At 55.1% G+C, this 14,360-nt stretch overlaps 3 protein-coding genes across 3 annotated transcripts; all 3 read right to left on the bottom strand.

The window, feature by feature from the left end:
- Positions 1-1,929: 1,929 nt before the first annotated feature.
- LOC138103901 (avidin-like) lies at positions 1,930-3,479 on the bottom strand. Its single transcript, XM_069002525.1, has 4 exons — positions 3,405-3,479; positions 2,662-2,872; positions 2,429-2,561; positions 1,930-2,011 (listed from the first exon to the last, which is right to left on the bottom strand). The coding sequence occupies exons 1-4, from the start codon at positions 3,474-3,476 to the stop codon at positions 1,978-1,980; spliced, it is 450 nt and encodes a 149-aa protein (XP_068858626.1). The 5' UTR covers positions 3,477-3,479; the 3' UTR covers positions 1,930-1,977.
- A 1,945-nt stretch (positions 3,480-5,424) lies between these two features.
- On the bottom strand, positions 5,425-7,028 carry LOC138103139 (avidin-like). The gene is made up of 4 exons (XM_069001181.1): positions 6,957-7,028; positions 6,247-6,460; positions 5,715-5,835; positions 5,425-5,555 (listed from the first exon to the last, which is right to left on the bottom strand). Exons 1-4 carry the CDS (start codon positions 7,026-7,028, stop codon positions 5,456-5,458), a joined length of 507 nt encoding a protein of 168 aa, XP_068857282.1. The 3' UTR covers positions 5,425-5,455.
- Positions 7,029-11,448: 4,420 nt separating this feature from the next.
- On the bottom strand, positions 11,449-13,720 carry LOC138103373 (avidin-like). Its single transcript, XM_069001624.1, has 5 exons — positions 13,560-13,720; positions 12,542-12,646; positions 12,165-12,378; positions 11,697-11,817; positions 11,449-11,622 (listed from the first exon to the last, which is right to left on the bottom strand). The coding sequence occupies exons 1-5, from the start codon at positions 13,632-13,634 to the stop codon at positions 11,589-11,591; spliced, it is 549 nt and encodes a 182-aa protein (XP_068857725.1). The 5' UTR covers positions 13,635-13,720; the 3' UTR covers positions 11,449-11,588.
- Positions 13,721-14,360: the final 640 nt, after the last annotated feature.

The following is a 14,360-nucleotide window of genomic DNA, read 5'->3' as shown; positions in this document are numbered from 1 at the left end:
CTCTTTGTAGCAGTCTGGCTGGCTTGGCCAGATGTCAGGAAGGGAGACAACTCTGGGAGAGCAGGCAGGGAGCCAGGAGTTGGGAGTTTTGGGGAGGATTGCTCCATGGCCCAGCTCATAATGACCCAGATCTGCTATTTTTCATTGCTTTCTGTGTTGTCGTGCCAGTCCCACAGCAAGCAGCTCTGAGCTGGGGAGAGGAAGGAAGCTCAGCCTGGACCTCACGCCTTGGGTTAAGGGGCAGCGATGATAAAAGTGCCCATAATGAGTCCTTTGGCTGAGGACTTTATTATATCAAGTGGAGGAGCAGGAGCCACCTGCTATTCCTGCCATCCTCCTTGTCCTCTTTGCTGCAAATCCCCATTCTTTTTCCTGGCATGCTGCAGGGATCAGAGTATGGTCTGCGTGTGCATTTTTGCTGCTTTCACATGCAGCCCCACGCTCTGCCTTAGATCAACAGTATGGTCCCTGCCTGCCTTCCCCATTGTGCTCCCTCTGTTATGCCCAAGGTCAGCCTGTATCTCCCTTGTGTCCCAGCAAGTGCCTGTATCAGCTTTGTGGGATTGCGCTGGCAGACTGGAAGCACGAGCCTTTCAGGGCAAAATGTCCTGCACAGTCCTTGGCAAGTCCCAGATGGGTGTTGCCAGATGGAAACAGAGTCTTTTTTGCTTGGTGACTCCTAAAGTATTAGTTGTGCCTAGTGACTCCTCGAGTATCAGAGTATCATCTCCTTTCTATGGTAGTGATGTACTGAAATTTGTTGAGAGCATAAATGAAATTTGCCTTCTATTGCCAAGGAAGGCCTGGGCTATGTAACCAATGCAAAACACTTCCTGATCGTGGCTTTAAAGGAATCAGGTTTCTCCTTTTTTTTTTTTTAAATGAATTAGGGTTTCTCAGAGAGATGGGAAATTCAGTCAGTAGCAGAAACAAGATATATCCACCTCTTGAAGAGTCCTGTGTCATCATCCTATTTTTATCCACTAGCACCAGCTGCTGGATAGTGGTGGAAACAGAAAAACTAACAGAATTCTGAAAACTGGTTTAAAAAGCGATGGAAATACAGTGATGGAGCCACTGCCTCCTTCCAGCTCTCACAGCTGGGCACCTTGGCCCTGGGCCTGCTGAACCCCCAAGGGTCATGTTGGGACCATTTTGGCAAAGTGTCTAAGGCAGAAAGCAGAGAGGTCGAGCTGTGATGCCTAACAGTCCAGCCAGTGCCAGATGTGGCCTTCCCCTCTTCTCTTTCCCTGGCTTGTGTGGACATCAGGGTCTTGGCTGGAGACACACCCCCATGGATTACTAAGGGGACACAGCCGTGCAGAAAGGACTCTTGGGGGAGGAGCATTTGGGAGCTTTCCCCAGGCCTGGGGAAAGGCTGGCAGCTGGCCACCACTGCACATCCGCCGGGGCTGGGAACCGGAGGCTGACAGCTCTGCCAGAGTCATTTGCGTTTGGGCGCCCGAGAGCTTCCTCTGCTCCGCTCACATGAGGAGGGCTCCGCACTACTGGCCGTGGCAGCACACTGGGGCTGTGCCTTTTCCTTCTCTCTGGCCACAGCCCGGCTTGTCCCCCATCTCTAGGGACATCTGGGAGTGACCCCTAGGGCCATGTTAGCCACAGCACGGCATCAGCTTTGCAAGCACAGTACTGCTGCACCCTGCCAGGGAGGGGAGCCGGGACAGCCCCCATCCCCAGGGACGCTGCTGCCCTCAGCATTGCAGCATGAAGCCTCCCTGTGGGAGGGTGGCTGCTGCATGAGACAAACCCCACGAGTTTGAGTCAGGGCAGAAAACAGAGCCAAACCCTGCAGACCCACAGAAAACCTTTATTTTGCATCTGGTGAGCTTGCCTAAGAAAGCATGAATCTCTGGGCCTGAGAGCTGCGTAAGTGCGGCATGTCGGTGCGGGCAGAGCCCGTCCAGGGAAGCGCTGACTCCCGGCCGTCCTGAGCCTGCTGGATTTCCCCACTTGCTGTTATTTGATCCGTGTGAAGATGCTGGTGCCAATCCTGCAGAAAACACCAAATCCGATGGGATCATGTATGCTGTGGAGGGTACAGAGGGAAACCCAAGGGGGGCATTGTGTGGTTGACTGGGGTACTACAGGTTCCAACAGCCTGCAGCAGAGGCTGTGCCAGGTGCTGGCATCTTTTCCTCCTCTCTCCCTGCTGTGGAGAGTGAAAAGATGGTCCTGGAGGGGGGCCCCCTTTGGCCAGACCCCATCCTGGGATCCCCCACGCTGAGGCACATCTGTCATGCAGGAGTGGACCATGTTACATGGATGTTCCTTAGCCTGTGCACACCACTGGTGACAAATCCATTTCACCCTCACGGTCCTCCCATGCTTCACCCCGTGGGATTTCTCCCTTCTCCAGCCTGAGATGCAGGAGACCCTGGCAGTGCAGTGGCTGGGACCCAGCACTCACCGTGTGGCTTTCCAGTCCTCATCAGGACTGTCAGCCACCTCTCGTAGGAGCCACAGGGCATGCAGGGTCTCCTCCCTGTTGGTGTCTACATAGCACTGGCCCAGGAAGACAGTTGTCCGGGCAGCCTCTGAGTCTGGAAGGGTTTAAGGTGATGTGAGTCAGGCAGTGAGGCACAAGGTCACCCTGTGTCCTGCTGGCATCCTTGCTACACGAGGATGGCCCCTGCTGCCTACCTCGGAGCCGCCAGTTCACGGTGAAGTAGAAGGTGGGTTGTGGGACCAGCCGTATGTCTTGCTGGGAGCCCTCCAGTGGTGAGGTGAGGAGTTCCACGTGGCCAGCAGCAGGTCCCGGCAGGTAAAAACCGGAGAATCTGTTGTCCTTGTCCAGGGTGGACACAACCATCCGGCAGCCGGTGTCACTCCGCCACGACCCGGAGAGAAGACACTGCAAGGCCAGTGCTGTGGGTTGGAGTGCCCAGGCAGGGAGGGGGGCCTCCTGCTCCCACCCCTTCACCCTGGCTCTGCCCAGAGATGTCTGCAGCACTGAGTGGTGTGCCACGGACCTGATGAGCCACTGGCATTGCCACCTCAGTGCGAGCGTAGTGCCTGAGCACCGATTGCCTTCAGCTCAGCCGCTGTCCAGGACAGTTCCACCCACCCAAGAGGGAGTGGGTCCCCCCATGCTAAAGCAGCAGGTGTGCTGCTTTTCCTACACTCTAGGGATGAAAACAGGAGCTATCTGTGGTATGGCACTGTTTGCCTTCCTCTGAATGATTTCCCAGAATGAAAAGCGTCCTTGCAGGAGCAGTCCCTTCCTCCCAACCTTGTCACAGCTTCCATCAGCACCGCACAGTGCTGTTCCCACCAGTTACAGCAGCCCAGCCCTGGCTCCCTGTTGAGTTATGATGCCCCAGCAGCAGAATCTGGGGTCTAGCAGGGTGTCAGCACCACATCCCCACTGTCATCTCTCCCCATACCTTCCTCTCCACGGGGGAAACACACACTGCCAGGGCAAGGGCGAGGACCAGGGCAAAAGCAGTTCTCCCCATGGCTGCAAGGCTGCTAAGAGCTCCCCCAGCCCTGCAGCCCGCCCCCCTTTATAGGGCTGTAACTGGAGCCCCACCAGCACCGGGATGGCAGCTGTGAGATGAATGGCTTGATGTCAGGGTGCCCGGGACAGGCAAGGGAGGTGAGAAGGTCTGCATGACCTGGTCAGCGCTGAAGGAACAGAGCCATAAACACGGCTGTGCAGAGGGATGGGAGTACAAGCTTTTTATAAGGCCTTGTAGTAGCCTGGAAATCAATACCTTCTTTGGGAATCTGCCTCCCATGCACGAAGGCTGGAAATTACCACCTATTTCAACATTCACCCCCTCCCGTCTTTGCTGGTGCCACTGCTAGACCAGCATCCTGAAGTGCTGCATGAGAGGGAAGGCTCACTCATTTCAGAAGCAAAAACATTTCTCCAGCCTCTTCTGGGTATCGGCTGCTGATTTTGAGGCTTTTGCTTTTATGAGAGTTAGAGGAAGAAGTAACTGCAGCAGCATTACTGAGGTCCCAGCAAGTGTGTTTGCTAAACACACAGAGCACGATAACCAGCACTGTATTCACACTTCTTCCTTGTATTTTCTGCCCTAAAGGACCTCTGATGTACAAAATGCAGTGGGCATTTTGTGTCCCTGTGCTCCTGAGCCATGCCTTTGCTGTGATGCCTGGAGCAGGCATATGGCTGTGGCTGCTGAAAATTCTGGTGGGATTCAGCTGAATCAACACCTGCTGTTTCCAACACAAGCTGTGTTTGGGGCAGGTGATGTTGGGAGGGCTGCAGTGTGCAAATTGGGGGCAGGGGAGTGTCCCTTTGGGGTGGTACTTCCTAGTGACGACTGCTAGCCCTGGCACCCTATGCTCAGCACATCTCTCTCTCATCTAGGTAGCCTCAAAAGCTGGGCCGAGCAGAAAACACTTCTCTCCTAACACATCCCTCCTCCTTGTTGTCATTTTCCAGTCCCAAACTCATGGCCTATCACAGGGGCTCAAAAAAATTCTCCTGGGGATCCTCTTGCTCTCATCCTGGATGCCACAGTCTGTTCTTTTGGCCTGACACCAGCTCCTGCCTTTCTGTGCTGTTTGGCAGGGACAAGCCACCTTGTTAGAGATCCCAGGGTGGTGGCAGGCATCCCTCCACTTCATGGCACCGTGCTGCACCTTTGCTAGAGGTGGGCCAGGCTTGATGGACTGTGTGGCCACGGTGCTGTTATCCCTCGGGCTGGGATATTTTTGTAACACTTCCACAAGAGGCTTCCTCTTCACCCACAGACCTGCCAAAAGCTTTGTGTCAAAAGAGTTGGCTAAGTCTGGCAGGTGTCCACAGAGGCCAATAGAGTGGCACTGCCAAAATTCATGGCAGAGAAGGGGAAAATCCCGAGTGTAACCCAGGGGATGGTAAAGGATGGGATGGGATGGGATGGGATGGGATGGGATGGGATGGGATGGGATGGGATGGGATGGGATGGGATGGGATGGGATGGGGGCTTTAACTTATGCACATTTACTTGGGCTGCTGGACAGCACAAAGGAAGTGCTTAATCAACATCTCAAATCTACTGATGGTTGCCTCCATTGCCCAACTCTATAGAGCATGGAGTCCCAGTACTGGAAGGGTTCTGGTGGGACTGGATGTGAAGTCACTACAAGGAAGTGAGCTGGATTCAGGATGCTGGTGCCAGTTCTGCCACCATCAGGCAGGCAGGAAATGATGACACAGGGTGGAAGTTTGGGTTTAGATGAGATGGGAAATGAGCCCAGGAAGGCGGGTGGGTGGGATCAGGGAGACATGCAGACGTCCCTGGGGAAGGGCAGTGGTGAGACCTCACCTGAGCAGGGGTATCTTTGGGGACAGAAGGGGTAGCGGGGACAGAAGGGGTAGCAGGGACAGACTTTAAAAAAAGGCAACCACAGCTGATGATTTTTAAATTTTATTCTCATTTGGGAGGCAGGTTTTTCTTGCCTTGTTGAGGGGTCAGGTTCATCATAGGGCTGACGAAGACACATCTTCACAGGGAGGGGACAAACTCGGCAGGATCTTTCCTTTTGTGGTGCGTTTGCGTGTGAAGACATTTCTGCCCACCCTGTGAGAATTTGAGAGTTCCTGTGGGATGACCCACAGACACTGCCCACTCAGAGCTGCTAGTGCTCACAGCAGTGATGGGGTGTCCCTAAATGCACCCCAATTTTCCTCAAGTGAGGACACCTCCGTGGGATTAGTGTCCCCCATATCCCACCACTACCTCGTGGCTTTCCAGTCCTCCTCAAGGGATCTGACAGCTTCACGCAGCAGCCACATGGTGGTCAGCGTCTCCTTTCCACCTGCATCCACAAAGCATTGCCCCACGAAGGCGGTGGTGGCATCTGGGAGGAAGCACTTATTGGGAGATCCATGGGGAAACTGGCTGCCATTCCCCGCTGCCCTCCCAGACACAGCTGTGTTCCTGCTCCAATGGCCACACAACTGCCAAACCCATGCTGGGGGATCCTGCCCTTCTTTATAGCTCCCTTGGACAAGGCAGGATCTGTAGCACCACATCCCACTTGCGCTAACAGGGTCTGAACCCACTGTGGTCACCCCAAAGATGTTGGGTGAGGAGGGGCTGCCCTGTCCAAGCCCAGCATTACTCCTTAGCCCCACATCCTGCAGGTGTTGCTGCTTAGCTGCACCAAAGCAGCACCCAGCTGAATTCCTGGCAAAAGAAAATTGCCACTGTCTGCATGTGTGGCTCCCACTGCCCCTGCCATGCCATCCCCAGGTGTCCCAGCACTTACTGGAGAACTTGTCCCAGCGCACAGTGAAGGCAAAGGTGGACCAGCCCTCCTCTCCAAGCTGCTGCTGAATGCCCTTCAGGGGGGAGATTTGGGCACAGCTCCCAGAGAGGGTGACTCGTGTGAGGTATTGTCCCTCGAAGTCCCCGTTGTCCCTCAACGCCGAAATCTCCATCAGTGAGCCCTGGTCATTCCTCCACAGTCCGTTAAGCTGGCACTGAAGGAATACAGCCACATTCTGTCTGTCCCCACACACAGAGGGACCCTATCCCTGCTGCTGCCCCACACCAGGAGCCACAAGCCCTGCTGTGAGTGCAGGACATGGCTATCCCTAATCCCAGTCTGGGGAAATGCTGCCCCAGAGTGCTGCTGGCTGCTGAGAGGATGGTGGAGCAAGGCCAGAATGTCCCAGCCCTGCGGCATGCACGATATGTCCAGACACAGACTCCATGGGAGGGGGTGCCACACGCATGGTGCTCCCAGGCACAAACCCCGAGGGACGGAATGCCCTGTGCATGGCTCCCTCGTGGGAACAAATCTTTCTGGAGGTGGTACCAGGTGGCTGAGGGTGATCCAGGGATACCTTGCCCTCTGCCTGGACTTGGAGCTTGAAGAGCTCTCCTGCTTGTCTAAGCCTAAAATGGCATTTAAGAGAGAACTCCTGCATCCCAGTGCCATGTCTGCCATGCTCTCATTGTCACCCATCCCCGTACCTTCCTCTCTGCAGGAGCAATACTCTCTGCCAGGGCCACGGCGAGGACCAGGATGAAAGCGCCGCTCCCCATGGCTGCGGGGCTGTGCGATGCCCGGCTCAGCTCCCTCCCTGCCCTGCATCCCAAACCCCTTTATAGGGCTGTAACCGGAGCCATGACGGCTGGCAGCTGTGGCGTGAGTGTCCTGATGTCAGCGTGCCCAGGTCAGGGGAGCTGAGGGGGTCTGCGTGACCTGGGCAGCGCTGGAGGAACGCAGCGGTGAGCACGGCTGTGCACGGAGGTGGGGATGCGGGGATATTTACACATCCACTGTCCAAGAGGCTCTGCCGACCCGTTCCTCGCTCAGTGCCGGAGCCCTGGGGGCGGGCACGGCCTGACACTGTCCCACTGCCACCGACCCAGTGCTGGCACCTAAATACTGCACCTAAAGGCTGCAGCAAGAGCAGTCCGGCCAGCTCTGCTCCGCTGTACTGACATCACCATGTGTCTGCCAGCAGGGGCTCACTCACCCTTGTGACCGTCCCCTCCTGCACTGTAAGAGTCTGCTGCTCTTTCTAAACTGTTTTTCGTCCTGGCTGTGCTGGGCTTTCCTTGGGTTTGGGACCTAAGACTGTCGCTGTAGTAGGAACTGTTGAATCAATAATTTTTCCAAGTGCAGAAGGGCTTTCCTGGAAGATATGTAGATATTAAAATTTGCTTGTCCCTGTGGGAGGGTATGTCCTGTGCCCGGTGCCTCCCTAGACCTTGCCACGTGCATGATGCTTTGAGGCTGGGCAGGGCCCTGTCCGACCCTTCCCAAGGGGCTCCTGATGGTGCAAGACTGTAATGGGGGTGCTCAGACTGCCTGGCATTGGCCCAGGGACTTGGCACAGACACATCCTCTAAGACATTGCCCTAACCAGGTGAACGTGTCACTGCCAATGCTGCAGGGGAAGACAGAGGTGGCATCTGGCTGTGTCCGGATCATGGGCTGCCCAAGCACAAGGGATGAGATATGCTTTGACAATCCTTCTCATCTTTCCTGGGCCTGAAGACAAGGAAACCCACTCTCCTCTTCCTCAGGGAGCAGGATCCAGTGTTCAAATTGCCCTTTGTTTTTAATAAAAAAATTACAGAGATGTATTCAACTCTCATCCTGGGGACTTGCTCCAAAAGCCTTTGGGATCTTGACACCCCTTGTCTTTGCTTGCTGCCCAGCTGGCTCCCAGCACCCAGGGCTCAGCACTCCCCCATGGACTCCATGCACCACCCACAGGTGCAGCCGCAGTACAAAGCAAGGATGGACAAGCGCCCTGCAGCCCACCCACTGACTTTCCAGTCATCCTCGAGCATGTCAGCCTCATCTTGCATGATCCATGTGGTCTTCAGTATCTCCTTCCTGTCATCTCTGAAGCATTGGCCTGAGGAGGCGGTGATGAAGTCTGCAGTCTGTGAAGGGATGGGATGAGATGGTGCTGAGATGGGGCTGTCCCTACTAGGCAGCCAGTTTGTCAGTGGGAAAGGCTGCTTGTGGGTCAGTGATGTTTCACTCCCCAGCCTCCTGTCCTGCTGGGACCTTGAGCAGGTGTGGGATATGCAGGGCATGGTGGTATGAGTCCAGCTGAGCTGGACACCAGAGGAAGGGCAGGAATACTCCAAGCACATGTCAGTGGAGACCAGAGGAGCTCTGAGGATACAAGAGGGAGGGAGACTGGGAAAGGAGAAGCCCCTGAAAAGCCCAAAGGTGGGTCATCAAATGTGTCACCTGCAGCAGTGACACCCACATCTCATTCATGGCATCTGGTAGCAGCCAGTGAGGTTGCCTTTTCTGTTCACAGCCAAGATGGTCACACTGGAGCCCAGGTCAGTGACCCAGTGCCCGGTCAGGATGGAGTGCAGTGGAGGGGACTCAGCACGGGTGCCACAGCACAGCCTGGGTGGGGCAGAGTGGCAGGAGTGAGTAATCCTCTGAGCCATGTAGGGCAAGCTGGACGAGATGCAGGTCCCTCATCCACACAAGGGGTTTTACTGACAAATGTGATGAGCTCAGCAGTAGGATGGGGAAGCAGAACACGTCTGGGAGGGTGCCCTGGTTCTGAACCAGCCCAAGGAACGCCTGAGAATGTAACTAAGGAGCTCCTCCAGTCTCTCAGGATGTCAGTCTGTGCTTGTCAAGGCTGCAGCTAGAACAGGGCCATGGAGAGAGGCAGAAGAGCAGAGTGCAATGTGTGGTCCTGACCAGAGGACCGCGCAGAAACGGTGGAGGGGATGGGAGCTATGTGTCCTCACTCATCAGTGAAGTTATGGCTTGAAAATCAAATTTCCTCTTTTGTCATCTTTGCAGAGTGGCATGGTACTGGGTTTTGCCTGGGCACACACCCAAACCCACCAGCCATGGAGTCCCACGAGTGACCTGGGAACTCCCTGCCTCCATCTGCTTGGGTGGATCAGCAGCTGCACTGAGAGAGATGTTGGGCACCACGATGTTCAGTGTTGAGACATCTGTAAACGGTCGACAGGAGCAGTCCCCGCAGAAACGGTTGTGTGGGACAGTTTTCCACATGTGGTCAAGACATGGAAGTGCCGGGTGGCCCCTGCCGTGCAAACTCCTTCTCCATTCTAACAGTGACTATCTGCTTGAAGGGATTTGATCCTTATGCAAGCATCACCCCATGCCAAGATCCTCATAAATTAATTTTTCGGCGTTTTTATTTAACTGATACACTGTGTGCACGAGCACCTGTGCCACACAGACATGTCCGTGTGATTGCAGGTGCCTCCTGCTTCTGCCAGCTCCCCCTGCCCCTGGAGGCATCCACAGTGTGTGAATGACCTTGACCAAGGCTTGTCAGGCAGCAGAAACAGTGGGTTTTCCTCTCAGAGTCTGCAGCAAGGCTGAAGGAGAAGCCCTGCTCACGTTTGCCTTGCTGATGAGGCCGTGCTAGATGAAAACAAATGGTGCTGGGTTTGCAGACCAGCACCGTGAGCAGTTTTGCAGCTGGATAAAACCCAGATCTGATGGATGCTGAATGTGCATGAGGAAACATCCCTACCTTTAGCCACTCCCAGATGCCTGGAGGCACCTCTGGCACACCATGTCCTACGTCCTGTCACCCCATATCTAAGGGGTGCCAGGGATGTGTTGCAGCCTAGCTGGGTGTGCTCATAAAGGGACTGGCCTTGCAAACAGCTCTGCCAGCTCATGCCCACCACACCTCTCACCAGCATGGTGTCTGCCTGCCGGGGTTTGCAGGATGCTCCAGTTGAGATTAGCATCGATGCCTTGCTGAAGCACCCTGGGAATGCTGCACAACCTCTGGAGAGCTCTACCGGGGGGAAATGTTGGCATGAAGGCAATAACAAGGTCTAGAGGATGCATGCAGTGAGGCTGAAGGCTTAGCAGGTGCCTCAATGCTGAGCTGGACATGCTTCAGGTGAGAGCAGAGTCCAGTGGTCCCTCTGCCCCTCACTTTCCCAATTCTTAGCCTCCTCTAAAAGCATGCAAAAGTTGTGTGGATACATACATGCATAGCAGAGAGCTGGTGTAAAGGCTTTCTGGTCAGAAAGGCTGTAAGGGAACTGAAAAAAGCTGGAGAAATGCCAGCAAGGCACTGAGAAGGGAACAGCAGCACCGCTTTAGAAGAGGAAGATGAACCCCAAGGAGAAAGACATGAGAAGCAAACCACATGCAAGTGTGCAACAAGGCAGATGAAAACGCAGAGCAGGCAAACTTACTAAAGCCACAGGTGCTGTTAGTAAAGCTCTCCCACACGCAGCATTCACGGCACAAAAACCAGGGGAGCAGTGGGAAGTGGCAGCCCCAGCAGCTCAGTTCTATTTTTAAGTTTGTCAAATCCCAGGCAGTATGCTCAGGGCATGCAGCACTGTCCCAGGTTATTTTGAGAATGAGAGACACAGGATCTAAGTTCAGATTCAGACCCAGAGCTGATTTCCTGGAAATCATTTGCTTTGTCTTGGAAGAGTGCCTAAGTCAGCACAGGCACTGCCTGTTTCGATCAGTCACATAATCCACTGCGCAGAGATTTGAGGCTGAATTTGCTGGTCGTGGCTTTTCCAGTAAATCACATGTTTCCTAGGAAGAATTTGGGGCTGGATGTACTGCAGCTACTGTCCCTGTGTGGCTGGTACAGAGCAGCCTTTGGCACTTTTCAGGAGTGTGGACACAGCTGAGACCAGTCACCTGCCTGCTTGAGGGCAGTGTCAGAGCCAGGGGCCCCCCAGCCAGGTTTTTGGGATGCAGAAGAGTTCCCCAGCCTACCCTCTCTGACTTTCAACAGGAAAGAGGGACTGCTGGTCACACTAAGAGTCAGAGGGTTACTCTGGGGATGCACCATCCTGTTTGGTCCGGAAAAGGGGCTTCCTTAGGACCAGTCTCTTCCCAGAATAACGGAATGAGGGTTTCATTTCACACCCACCCACCACCATGTTTTAGCCCAGATTTTCCAGGACATATCCACAGACTGCACAAGGTTGTGTTTAAATATCTTTAATTTATTTGGTGTTCTTTGTTCTTTAATTTATTTGGTGTTACCTCCAGAGCTGGTAACATCAGGACATGCTGGTACCTACTGATCCTGCTGAAGGGACTACTGTCTCCCAAGTGTGGCTAGAACAAGATGCTTCTCCCCCCTTTCAGCTCATTCGAGTGAAGGTATTGCGGCCAGTCCTGTGGGGAAGCAGTAGCTCATTGGTGCCCAGCAGGGTAGGGATACCAGATGGATTGGGGGTACCTTGGCTCACCTGGTGGCTTTCCAGTCATCTGTCTCTGAGTCGACTTTCTCCCGCAGCAGCCAGGAGGTGTGCAGGACCTCCTTCCCATCAGCCCCATTGAAGCATTGGCCCACAAAGACAGCTGTAGAGTCTAAAGCAGTGGTGGCTGTTAGCATCCCAACAGGACCCCAACTGATTTTGGAGCTTCACAAGCATCCATGGGTTTAATGCTCATGGAGCCCGCGTGGATCCTTGTATTTGCAGGGAAATTTTGTGTACCACAGATGTTGTCAAAGCAAGCCCCTGTGCTGCCTTACTCAAACATTGTTTTGGGAGGTGTCCTGCTGTCTGCTGACACCATCCAGAGGGGGGAGAGATCAAGGAAGGAGAGACAGGGGACAGGAGAGAGAACAGAGGGATTGGGATGGGCACTGGGACTTGAGCTCCCCTCTCCATCCCACTACCCCATCCAACAACAGCTGTCATGCAGCTACAGACCTGAGAACTCCTTCCAGTTGACCGTGAAGCCAAAGGTGTGCTGTCCCTTCTCACCCAGGTGCTGGGAGCCAACCAGTGGGGATGGCTGGATGGGATTCTTGGCGCTTGACACGGCGGTGTGGTACATCCCAAAGAAGGTTCCATCGTTGCCAACGTTGGATACATGCATTTTGGAGCCCAGATCATTCTTCCACCAGCCAGTCAGGTTGCACGGCTGGGGATGAGCAGCCGTGTCCCTGGGGGCTGCCTGTACACAGCCCTTACAGGCTGAGCCCCCTGCCCACAGCCCCCAGTGCCCACAGGGTGCTGGCACTCACCTCGTACAGGCTGAGCCCCCTGCCCACAGCCCCCAGTGCCCACAGGGTGCTGGCACTCACCTCGATATTCCTTGTGCTTTTCCACGGGTAGCTCGGTGAACACTTGCTTGTGGTTGCCTTTTCCTCTTTCTCGCTGGCCTTTTTCTTCTCAGGGTGATCACCTCTCTGGCAGAAGAGTTTGGAAGAGAATGAAAACACAGGTCAGGCACTGGATGGTGGCACTGCAGAGTGTTGCTGGAGTCCTGTGGGTGCTCTAGCATTCATTTTTAAAATACATGATTTATAAAGTTGCTGCTATCTCCACCATGTCAAGAGGGCCAAAAGCTGGGGTAAGCCAAGCAAAGGGGGGATGTCAAGAGGAAAAGCAAAAGGTGAGAGCCCTGGACAGGCAGGAACCTGGGCGGGACCCCTGCTGTAGCCCTGGCAGGTGAGCTATGTGAGTCCAGGGCACATCTGCCCGTGTTTGTGGGGACCTGTGCTGTGCTCAGCATACATATGGCACGACAGGGAAGCCCACTGGGATGGGCACAGACCTCAGGTCCACGGTGGGCTCAGTCTCAGCCAGAGCCCTGCACATCCCACCTGCAAGGCTCTGGCTGGAGTTCCAAGCACTGCCTGTTCTCTCCCACACCGCGCCGTCCGAGACAGGGGCAAGTCACCCCCTGCGGCAGGGTCCCCATGCTTCCCCCGCCCCAATTCCCTCCAAGTCTCCACGAGGGAAGTGGAGGATTTCCAAATGCATGCCCCCTGCACCAGGGAAAGAATCCCCACACACATCCCTCCCAGGCACACGGACAGCCCTGGAGCATCTCTTCCCTTACCTGCCTCGGCTGGAGGTCCCGTCTGGATACCCTCTGGAGCAGGGGATCCTCCTGTTGCCGAGTATCCCCCCCCGCAGAAGGGTCTTCCACACGTGTCCCATCCCTAACAAGCGCTACAGCTCCCAGATCACATTCCACCCCTCCGGTGAGTCTCCCACTCGTGTCCCTCCCCGAACACCGGGACCCCCAGGCGTGCTCCGACGCAGACTTTCCCGGAGCCGAGTTTCCCGCGCGTGTATCCCAGCAGGAACTCCCACCTGGAAGCCCTCCGCCACCGCGGCCACGGACACCACTACAGGCAGGGCGACAACGGAGAGGACGCGGCGGCTCATCGGGATGCGGCTCAGGATGCAGCTCGGGATGCAGCGGCGGCAACGAATCGCGCCGTGCCACTGACTCACAGACTTCTGTTTTTCGGCTCCGCCGCTGCTTTCCGGGAAAACCCTGGGCGGTACCGGAGGACGGGAGTAGAATAGGGACAAGAAAGGGAACGAAGACGGGAACAGTGACAGGGGTGGGGGCGGGAAGGAGTTGTAGGTTGTGGCGGGATGGGAACGGGAACTGGGGTGGGGATGGAGGCAAGGATGAGCGGTGGGGGATATGCACATGGATGGGGACGGAACAGAGACAGGGATGGGGATGGAAGCAAGGGTGGGGGGCATGGAAGCAAGGGTGGGAGGGATGGGGACGGGGCAGGGATTGATGCCTGTTCCTGGTCTTAAAATCAAGAGTCATACACGGTTAGAAGGGGAAAAGGGATTTTACCTTGGTGTTTATTTTAAGGATCCTTAGGTGTACACGTCCAGGTCATATGCATTGAACTGCACCCCGCCGAGTCTATCTATGAGTCTCTCTGTTCCCCTCCCCCAACATCGGGTATAACATTATAGGTTTTACTAATTAGCATACCTATCAAAGATTCCCCAATGAGAGGCTCGAGTGAGCCCCCCTCCCCAAGGAACCTTCCCCTGGATGGTTCTATCTTGGTTTACAGAATGTGTTCTGGAGAGGACACTGGGGTCTGGGGCACACTGATCTCTAGCTACGAAGCTTCTAAA

Source organism: Aphelocoma coerulescens (genome assembly GCF_041296385.1).
Source record: "Aphelocoma coerulescens isolate FSJ_1873_10779 chromosome Z unlocalized genomic scaffold, UR_Acoe_1.0 ChrZ, whole genome shotgun sequence".
NCBI lineage: Eukaryota > Metazoa > Chordata > Aves > Passeriformes > Corvidae > Aphelocoma > Aphelocoma coerulescens.
Note: the sequence above shows the minus strand (reverse complement) of the source record. Positions and strands in the feature narration are given on the sequence as shown.